The following is an 11131-nucleotide window of genomic DNA, read 5'->3' as shown; positions in this document are numbered from 1 at the left end:
CCATGGCCCATATGGGCATGGCTGACATGGTTGGCATAGTTGTTGGCATGTGGCTGACATGGCCTGGGCGCTGGCATGGCCCAAGCCCTGGGCACTAAGGCTGCATGCTGGGGTTGTTGCCTGGGCGGGCTGGCATGGCCCAGGCAAGGGCGTGAGCGCTGTGCTGCTACGCGCTGCACGTGCGCTGGGCAGGCTGGGCTTGCTGCACATGCTGGCCTGGTCACTAGCCTCACTGGGCATGTCTTGGCAGGCCCCTCGGCATGCCCATGGGACTGCTGTGAGACTATTCAACCTTGTCATGACATGGCTAGTAGGTTGGCCATGAGCCACAAAACATGGGGTCCTACTAGGCGTCCCGTCCTCGGAATGTCGTGACTTCAAGTGTTACGTCAACGACAACAGCTTCGAGTGAGGAGGGTTACGAGGTTTCTAGTCTAATCCAGGGAGAGGGTGGGTGGAGAGGGATGGTTTTCGTGCGAAAGGATGGGAGACGGGAGGAAGAGGGGGGGAGATGGGAGACGGGGGAGACTCTAGAGAGGATGAATTTTATTTTCGTAGAGTCATCTAATCATGGAAACTAAAATGGAAAGCCTATTTGTCATTCACCCATTGGAGGGCTGTTGTTTGGAATTTATTAGACAGGCCGGTCAGAAGATTTCCTCATAGCTCATATAGTATCAATCTCCAACGTCAATTTCCAGAGTCTCTCTAGTTACAAATTGCAGACTATATTTTCATTCGCACAACTTCGGGTAATCGAGCAGCACAAGCTGGCTAAAAATATAAATTCAAACCATGGAGAAACATCTTTCTTAACAAGTTCAAAAAGACTACAAGTCAAATCTCATGCATATAGGTCGACACTGAGTTGGCCTCGCCTAAGACAATTAGACAACCCGATGGGTGTTTTATTCAGTTCATCGTTACATGGAAACAAGCTTTACAGCACAGATTAGAACTTATTCTTGCCAAATTCGGGAAGAAAAAAAAAAAAAAAAAAAAATCTATGCGTGTAGAAATTAATACATGAAAAATCCCCGGTAATGACCGGTGGTGTGTACGGCAAAGTTGAAAAATCAAACCAAATTACATGCTGCACAAGTACATCGAAGAAGACGCTGGTGGCTAGTTACCATCTCGTCTAGAAGTTTGTATTCAACATCTGGTAGAAAGCGCCCTGCAAAGTTACGAGCACAATTGAATAAAAAGTTACAGAATATATATTTCAAAATTTCCGGAGGGAGGAGACAAAGCAAGCAAAGAACCAGAACCATATGGGATACATGCATGCATGTTTTATGGCATGAGAAACATCCGATCAACCAACATCATCCCTATTGCAAACATGATAGAGAAAAATAATCCACAAATATATTTTTTGATTATGTGGAACCTCACAAGGCAGGGACCTTCAGACCTGTCCCCAAGGAGTAAACCCCGTATACAAGAACCCATCCATAAGAACCTTTTATAAGAAATTCTAGGGAACTCGTGTGGAATGAGCCCAGGATGTTTGACCACTAGGCAGCACCCTGATAGGCATCCACTAATGTATCCCATTACCTTTCTGATTCCAAACTATCCAGTTGAACACTCGCACAAGAAATTGGTCTTTGATGCTGAATTATGACTAAATAACCTTATCATTTATTGAAGTGGAGAATGAGTTAGGTCACAATCCAGTAAGGCTTTAGTGATGAACCAGTGTTTCAAACATAAATCTTTTATGAACGGCAACCACTAAGCTCAAGAAACAAAGACATGCATGAAGGTTGGTGCTTGGCAGTTGGCGACTAACTCTCTGAGAAACCTCAAAAAATAAATGTGGCTAATGACACAGATGTTGCCAACGAAGCATAATATGGGGCTTCAGAAATGGCATGACTACATCAGACTAAGAACATTTTGACATTTATTGCCACCCAAATGCAATAGACTCTTCCCAAAAGTATGAGACTTTCAAGGAGATCCATTGTGATGGGAGTGGGAGTGAATGCAGCAATAGTATGTAAATGGTGATCTTAAAAAATAACCTACCGAATACAAGCAACAAAAGTTGAGGTTAAAAGTTCAATGATTTAATTATGTTGAATAATGCATTTATGAATACGAAAACACACTCATACAGATAGGATCCTTATTCTAAAATGCACAGGAAGGAAAACACACTTATAAAAAACAATATACAAAAAGTATGTATCAATTGACTAGCAAACAATCATGCACATCTGAAAGCACACACTTTCCTCTAGAAAAATCTACGCAGATGAAATGCTAAATTAAAACCTCAGCAGGGTTCTTGGCTGTTCTTCCAACCTATCAATACCATCTTGCACAATAGCATCCGATGCTGACCTATCTATACCTCCAGACAAACTGTCTGCAATCTCCTTAAGACCCTGCAAGCAAATTAAGTGACAAAAGGTTCAAACAGAGAGGACACCTCTAACCAAAGATACATTTTTTTTAAGATGCTGATACACCAATTTTATTAGTAAACCCTCCTCGCTTTTGGCCAAAGAAAACATTTAGTGTGTGTATACAAATACATACATACATATATATATATATATTTGCTAGGAAATTTTTTTGAGTGCACCAGAGCCCTAGTAGTTAGGGGTTCAAACCCCTAACTGTGGACCCCATGGTCCCTAGGGACCAGGGGTAGTGCTATTCAGCCCAAGAGCATTGTCCTCTTACCAAAGATACATAAGACCAATAACTTGAGGAGAAGAATCCTCATGCCAAACATTAGGCAGTATAAAGTTTACAGGACTTCTCACACCCGAAGATATAGCACGAGTACAAAGCAGGCATATGTGAGCGAGAGAGAGAGAGCATTTGTTACAGCAATACCAGAAAAAGAATGGTTTCTTTTTGCATTACAACCAGAATAACTGGTTTAGGTAGTGGGCTTGAGAACCACATTAAGACAATTATCAGGTAAATTGACTACATATAATTGAAAACACATGCCCAACTGCAAAATATTAACTTCAAGAAAGTTATAGATCAGCAGGTAATATTGCTCCATTGAGAATTTCTGGACTAGGAAATAAATGATAATCAACAGGATTCTTAGTAACGGATTTGAGCATTGCATCTCTATTTTTCTAATTAACCAAACAGAAGAAAAAGGGTACAGAGGAACAAACCTTCCTACTTGGAGGTTCTGTATATGTGATTAAACTACGAGATTTTCCGGTAAGTTTAAGTTGCTCCTACAAGATGTTGAACAATAGTTAGCTTAGTAATCAGCTATGAGATAAAGCCCCTAGAGATGACTCTAACAACTCTGTAATAGGGAAAATGTTAAAGACAAAGAATTATAAATTCAGTATCCCATTCAACATAGGTTATTTTGCCTGTCAAAAGTTTATCCATAACCACAAAGCACAGAATATGTTCCTTGAAACGATCGCAAGATGACATCAGATGCCATTATTGCTGCTTTAAAGAGTTCCACGAAATGAACAAGGGCAGGATGATAGTTAACTCTGAATGATCAATTACTAGGATGGATATATTGCAAATAATCAGCTATTTGGGGAGCTCCAAGAAATAAAAAACGAGCTTAAGAGTTAACTACAAACAATATTTAAACAACTAATGGTTCAAACCTTGAATACTTCAGGCATTATTCCTTTCTTTCCATCAACAAAGTTGCACAGATATAGAACACCTAGATTTGCAATATCCTGACACCATAAAATAATGTCAGCATCCCCTCGAGCAGATACATATGCAATCACAACTTTAGGATTACCAGCCAATACCAATGCAACTCTTATATGAGTGGTGATTCATCCTCACAAGAGTAAGTTCAAAGCACAAAGTCACAATTATTTGCACCTCAAGAAACCATGAAATACACTTCCGGCTGGAACTTGTAAACTAAGACATCACTCGGTTTACCTCAAACATCCTATTATTGATATTATTATTATTATTATTATTACTTTTGTGTATTGTGAAACACATCCAACCCATCCATGGAACATTTTGCAAGTATTCAAATTACCCAAAATGCATCAATGTTGCAACTGTCATTAATTTTAAACAAAGATTATTAACATTTCTTGCCGCAACTGGATTACCTGGTCTCTGCCATAATAAACCCCCTTTTCCCAATGGCAGGTACCATCAATTCCAACCTTTACAACAAATATATTAACAGGATTTGCAAGTAAAAAAGGTCTGTCAACTGGATTACCACTATAGGCAGATATCTTCTTTCCAACAGTACATACACACAACTTTCCAAAAAACATCATTACTTATTTTCCATTTTTTCCTTTTTCAACTTGGGGTTTTTACTTTTTCCAGGCTAACATAAGAGTTGCAAAAGAAAATTTCAGGCAATGTTATAGCACACAGTAGAATTCGTGTTAAAATAAGGCTTTTCATAAAGAGGACATTATGAAAGTCTTACCTGCTTATCTTCCAATGTAACTATCTTGCCATCCTGAAACAAAAATTAAAATTTGAATCAATTAAGAAAAGCAAGCATCGGGCCTGCGAGATATGTGTATGTATATATAGGTGACTCCCTCTTCATAATATTGTTATGATGACTCCCTCTTCCCCAATTCATGAGAAAGGAAAGTTATAAGGAAACTATCTCCTTTTTCGTTCTTGGAAACAAACAGCAAAAAAAAGATTTCTTAGACACAAATTTCAGTTACTTCACAATGTGAGCTTTGGGATAAAGGGGGAATAAAAATGTCATAAGATCGCCGCTGCAAACTCAACCATACAAGACACTGCCAAACAATAAAAGTATACAAATTTCAAGAAACTCACCAAACCTTCCACCAATCTTTGTAGCTCATTCAAGTCATAGCCAATGTCAGAAAGTGACTTTTGAACTTCAGAAACCTGTTAACAAGTCAATTGAGAATTAACTAGTACTCATGTTGAGATTAATTATCAAATTACAAGAAAGCAGGCAAAACGTTTTTTTTTACTGGCACCGGGTGTCCGGGAACAATGTCCCGACTAATCCCAAGGGTGCACAGGCCCTCGACAAGAAGTTTCCCACAAGTGCACCTCGGGTAATTCAAGGGGAAAATCTTCACAGTCCGATGGCCCCTAGAGATTGTACCCAAGGGGATTCGAACCTTTTAACTGGGGGTAACATACCCCCAAGCCCAAGGCCTTCACCACTTGAGCCAACCCTTAGGAGTTAGAAAGCAGGCAAAACTAATCCCCATATTCTTGAATGTATCATCAGAATCAGCTCGCAGTATTGCTTAATATATATATATATATATTGTATCATCAAAATCAGCTCCAAGAGAATAGGTGTAGCCCAAGTACACAGGAATTGTCTAATATTTTACTTGGACAGCATTCTTTGCTATAGAAATGAATAATAACAAACTCACTCAAAGCACATACATCATTCTTAATTAACTTTGAAATCTCATTCTGCTTTTCCATTTTATCATCCAAGTTTGCTATGCGCTGCGTCAAGTGCCTCTTTGTTGCCTGTTCAACAGAATAATTGTAAATACAATCAACATTTATAGACAACCATCAAATAATTCAAAGTAATTCACAAAGTAAATTGTCTCAGATAACATTCCCTCATTGAACTTAAATTACACGAATAATGATTCAACCTTTTTCTTTGAGCAAGGATGCGCTTGCACCTTGACTGACAAGATTGGAGGGGAGTCGATTACCACAATTCTCATTCTTTTAAGATTAACCAAAATTACACACAGGAAGAGAAATGCACATGTGGACAAACCCACACCATATCTACATAAGAGAATGAACAAATCTAAAAACTCTCACTCACGTTTTTTTTTTTTTTTGGGGGAGGAAACTTGAAAAAGAAAAACTTATCAGAGAATGAAAAATGTTCACCCAGAACATAAATGGTTACTAGAAGAAATATACTTTTTACACGGTATTGAAGCAAAACATGGTAGAAAATTGAGCAAGGCCATGCACAAGCTTGTTGCTCTCACTAACACTGCTGCATCCAATGTGCTCATAATTGAACAATAAAAGAGGTTTACGCATTATCTGAGACATAAAGTATACTTCAAAGCCTTCGAAGATCACAAACAGAGAAATTGTCTTGCCTAATCAATGCTAATTTTTTTCAAATTACCTAAGTTACCAACCTCTTTTCAAAAGCATATCTATACCCAGAGAATTTGTGTTCAGACCATATCAGTCAAAGAAGTTGCAATCAGCAAACAGGAACTTACAGCAAGAGCCTCTGAAACGTGCTCCAAATGCTTTGTCAAGTTTGAAACGGCATTGGCCATATTACGCTTTGTCACATACATAAGTTCTGAGAATTTAAGGCCCTATTCATAAATGGAAAGGGATGAAAGGACAAATTAGTATCCCTATAATAAGAGTATGCTGGTCCCAGAAATTCACCAAAAGAATATCAACGAAAAATAAATTAATTTGACAAAACTGTACACTTAAAAAGGTGCATAAACTACAGCATTAACGAGCACATACCTTCCACCACATGTAGCCATAACCCAACGCCCCTAAGGTAGCGGCTGGAACTATGAGAGATGTTAAGTTACCTGCAAGAAAAAAAGTGGAGGCACAATTGAACAACAAATACCAACAAGAATAAAATCAATATGGATTGGAATGACGATAGCTCATTAAGAAATATCAGTTTTAGCAAACTTGAACAAAAAGGAAAGCCATAATAATGCATTGAGAAACATGTGGATATATAGGAAAAACTGAAGTCATAAAAAAGTAATAACTGTGTACCATAAATAGAATTTGTTAATGTATCTCTTGATAAGTAAATAGCAAATGTTAGTGTAAATGATGGAGGATACCAATTTGACCACTATTCCCATTCAGAATGGTAACCTGCCGTGCTGAGGCTAGTTGTCGAACTTCCATTGCCAATCGGCGCACCTACCAAGTATTCAAGTAGCAATTGAGTACAATGTATATCTCAGTTCAAATATTTACATTAGACTGTTAGTTCATAGTACCTGGGTCGCAATGGCATCAGAATATTCAGCATCACCATCCGAGTGGTCCCCAGATTTTTCCATTCCCTTTACTAATGACTGTCAATACAGCAGGGGCAATCCAATAAGATAAAGAAAATAAACAATTTTCAAACGTAATATGCAAAATGAAGATTATTCATCTGTGGAAATTTTCATTTCTTTCCCAACCTAGCTTCACCGTTTAGCTTTCATTAGTTTGAAAAAAAAAATCCAAAACTAGAAATGATCGCAAAAAATCTGTTCAATCTTACAATTTTAAAAGTTTGAGAAAAGCAATCCAAAAATAGACATGATCGCAAAAATCTGTTCAATTTTACAAAAAATCAAAATGAAAAGGTTCCGTGTACAAGTAAATCACAGGAGCCAGATTTGAGCAAGCAGTCAAGTTAGCAGGGTTTTTTACCCCAAAAAAAAGAGTACCTGATGTTCTCCAAGAAAGTCCGAAAATTTACCGTTCTTGAGCATGATCGTGCCAGTGTATCCTACACAAAGAACACTCTCAAATCACAATAGATCACAACTGATACAGAGTGTTTAGATATATATATATATATATATATATATATATATATATATATATATATATTTGGATGTGGCTGAGGAAAAGAAACGTTACCTGCTCCGACTAAGATCAGGATACGGGATAATGTCATGCCCGCTTGCATAGCCATGGCTGAGCTAGATGAGTCCGAAGCCCTTGGGAGAAGGGAGAGAGAGAGAGAGAGAGTACGGACTACGGAGGTAATGGATTCCGAGAGACCGTTTACACTTGTAAGAGCATTCTCGTTCAATTAGTAAAAGTTAAATTCAATAAATATTTAATTATTAAAAAATAAAATATATTTATATTAAATTAGTTAAATAATATAATTATAAAAAAAAATTTAATTTAAAAATTACTATACATACATCAAATATATATTTTATTAATTATTTTTCTCTCTTTTTTTCTATTACATATTTTATCACAATTAATATATTAATTTGAGTTAGTGATATATTAATTTAATAAGAACATAATTATTAATTAATATATAATAAGTAAAATAGTAAAATATGATAAAATTAAATAAATTAATAATTAAAAAAATTAAATATTTTTAAAATTATTAGTTATTCATTGCCATATAATGAATAAATGTATAATCTAATGTGGAGATTTAATGTAAATAACCAAAATCAAATTTATCTTATATTATTTTATTATTATGTAATGAAAAAATAGTTATTCCAATGTGAATGAAATAGTCAAAAGTCAAATTTCTCTTACATTCATCAAAATTGTCCTTTAACTTTGGCTAATCCAATGAGAGTGCTCTTAGTTGGTGACGTTCATATCATTTATCCAAATACAGAAACGGAAGCGTTTGGCCAAGCTGAAACCTACATCATTATATTAGTTTTTTGAAAAAAAACTAAAAAGCTAAACTCAGCACCGTTTGCGCAAGCATTTCGCACGATCTGGCTTGCCATGAAATTAAGGTTGTGTTTGGATATTAAATTGAGTTGAATTAATTGAACTCTTTATAAATAGTAATAAATTGAAATAGTTGAGTGAGTTTTATGGAATCCACTTAAAATGAATTTAAAGTGTGTTTAGATATTAAGATGAGTTTAGATATATTTATTAGAAGTTATAAAATAATTGAGTCCCAGCATTAAACAATGCTATTCATCTGATACCTTTGTTCCACTTCCGCCGCCAAACCTACAAGTAAAAGAAAAAAAATTTAAAGGCAAATAACGGAAGCGGCACTTGCAGCCAAAATAGGTTCATGTGAGTTTGACAAGTGGGGTCCAACAATAATCTGAAATCTGAACTTTGTCAGGTGTGGGACCCGGCCAATAATCTTACCTTTGAACTGCACTCAGAGGAGGATGAAACATGCATTTGGATGTTCAAAACAGTTTAAAAATAAAGTGCACTCGGCTGAATTATGCATCCAAACGAGATAATGAAACGTACATTTTGGCCAAAACGTGAGTGGGGCTGCATTTTGAGCAAAAGAAGTAAACGTGAAAAACACAAACACTCCTCATCTTCCCCTCCCCCCACCCCCCTCTCTCTACATGAACTCCTAAACTAAATGTTATGGTTTTCCATCTTCTCTTCCGATTTGCTAGATCATGGCATCCTCAATCAAAGAAGGTACCCTCTCTCTCACTAAGCAAAATTGACACTATAAAACTTAGTACTTGTAGAAACAAAGTTTGTTTTTTTCCCTCTCAGAATACAAAAAAAAATGGAGCTAGAGTAAGTTGTTCAGTATTTTGAATTGTTATATAATATTGATTGAACTTTGGTTTAATTGGATAAAAGGTGATAGAGACTTGGGCCTGATTTGGATCGCATCTCAATATCCAAACATTACAAATACAAATATTTTTCAATTTCAAATTTTCAATTTTTTCATCTAATCATTACAATTTTTCCAAACTTTCAAATAAAATACAAAAAATAATTCAATTTTTTCAAATTCCAAAAAAAATTATATTATAACAATATTTTAACTTTAAAATATTTTTATTCAACATTTTCTCTCTCATTTTCTAAAATCTCATAAACATCTTAACTAAAACTATTTCACTACTATTCACAAATCATTTATCTATTATTTACAGATCATCTCATCTAATTTCACTATCCAAACGAGACCTTGGAGAAGGGACTAATGACTCCACCACCAAGTCAAAACCCTCTACAAGTGCTTTATGGCCGGGGGATTTGGATTTCTGTTCTTTATTTTCTTCTTCTGGGATGAGTTTTCTTCTTTCTTTTTTTGTTTATTTCTCTCTCTTTCTGGTTTGAAATGGTTAATAACTTTATACATCCATGGAAAGTTCTTGAAGCATAATGCACTGTAGTCGATCTTGGTCCAGACGTGGCGGAGTAGAAAAGTGCACGACAGGTCAATTTGAGGCCGGATCTCACCAACCGTGGCCGAGGAACGAGAGGGGGTCTGAGAGAGATGAACAAAAATGGTGCTTTTCTGTATTTTTTCTTTTTTCATTTTAATAAAATAACCGTTGATGTAGTAAAATGTCATGTCAGCGACGTGCACGGTGCCTATGCACAGGTGTCTGTACATAACAAAACCCTAATTTCTTTATGGAACCGATCAAGCCTAGAAAAAATACACCACCAAGTGGCTTATTTCATGCTATTGCGTGGTGGCCGAATCCATGTCCACTCAGAAAACGTTCAGTCGGGTGTTTTTCCGTCCGAACAAAGCACTAGAAAGTATTATGGGTTGTTTGCATGTCGAGATGATTTCATCTCATTCCATCTCATCTCATCTCATCGCATCTCAGTATCCAAACACCACTCAAATATACACTTCTCAATTTCAAATTTTTAACTTTTTCATCTAATCATTATCTAATCATTACAACTTTCCCACACTTAAAAAAAAATAAACTTTTTCAAATCTTAAAACAAAAATTAAATTAAAAAATTATATTCTAACAATATTTTAACTTTATAAATAATCTGCATTTTTTTTACTGAAACATACGGGTTCTCTTATCTTTCTCTCGTGGCTCCATGAGGCGAAAGTTGGTTTCCTTTTAGTTTTGGATTGTTGTTTCATTCACTTTCCTCTAACGGCCGAGAATATTGCTAACCTCTAGAAGAAATTATCTCTCACTGAGGAGGAGAACCAGGATGTTGTTGTTGAGGATGGTGCTAACCATGCAACTCTAGAAAGGGGTAAATTTTGCATGATTGAAGTTGCCCTTCAAAGTATTTGGGATGGACAACCCTGGTTGTTTGATCAATGTCTTCTATACTTGAAGTATTTTGATGGCATTACTCCATCCTCTGATCTTACTTTTTCACATGCATTTATGTGGGTCCAAATTCACAACTTACCCTTTGGTTGCATGAATTCTGATGTTGGTTTGCAAATTTGTCTTTCTCTTGGAAGAGTCATCCATGTGAATGTTGATGATACTGGTACTGGGTGGGAGAAGTTTCTGCATGATCTTGTTGAAGGTAAGATGATTAATATTCTAGGCAAACGTGTATTTGTTTATTTTAAGTATGAACGTATTCCTCGTTTCTGTTTTGTTTGTGGGATGATTTCGCATTCTACTATGGGATGTCCTATAAAGATTAA

General features: G+C 36.2%; 1 protein-coding gene across 2 annotated transcripts; it reads right to left on the bottom strand.

The window, feature by feature from the left end:
- Positions 1-796: 796 nt before the first annotated feature.
- LOC108985017 lies at positions 797-7785 on the bottom strand. 2 transcript variants are annotated; one of them, XM_035684871.1, is made up of 13 exons: positions 7630-7785; positions 7434-7495; positions 6993-7070; positions 6831-6912; positions 6490-6560; positions 6225-6326; positions 5401-5490; positions 4804-4878; positions 4433-4465; positions 3621-3698; positions 3156-3221; positions 2287-2399; positions 797-1177 (listed from the first exon to the last, which is right to left on the bottom strand). In XM_035684871.1, the coding sequence occupies exons 1-13, from the start codon at positions 7682-7684 to the stop codon at positions 1156-1158; spliced, it is 927 nt and encodes a 308-aa protein (XP_035540764.1). In that variant the 5' UTR covers positions 7685-7785; the 3' UTR covers positions 797-1155. The 2 variants fall into 2 exon arrangements, with proteins under 2 accessions (XP_035540764.1, XP_035540765.1); XM_035684872.1 differs by having other exon boundaries at positions 2317-2399.
- Between the last annotated feature and the right edge of the window lie 3346 nt (positions 7786-11131).

This window comes from Juglans regia, chromosome 13 (assembly GCF_001411555.2).
Source record: "Juglans regia cultivar Chandler chromosome 13, Walnut 2.0, whole genome shotgun sequence".
NCBI classification, from domain to species: Eukaryota; Viridiplantae; Streptophyta; class Magnoliopsida; order Fagales; family Juglandaceae; genus Juglans; species Juglans regia.
This window is presented reverse-complemented; position numbering and strand designations above follow the sequence as displayed.

Bases quoted from the DNA above. Each gene is read 5' to 3' on its own strand.
- LOC108985017 (XM_035684871.1), bottom strand. From the start codon at position 7,684: ATGGCTATGCAAGCGGGCATGACATTATCCCGTATCCTGATCTTAGTC. The intron at 7,496-7,629 runs GTAACGTTTCTT...TTCTTTGTGTAG, and splicing joins CCTGATCTTAGTCGGAGCAG to GATACACTGGCACGATCATG. The intron at 6,561-6,830 runs GTATCCTCCATC...TTTTTCTTGCAG, and splicing joins TGGGAATAGTGGTCAAATTG to GTAACTTAACATCTCTCATA.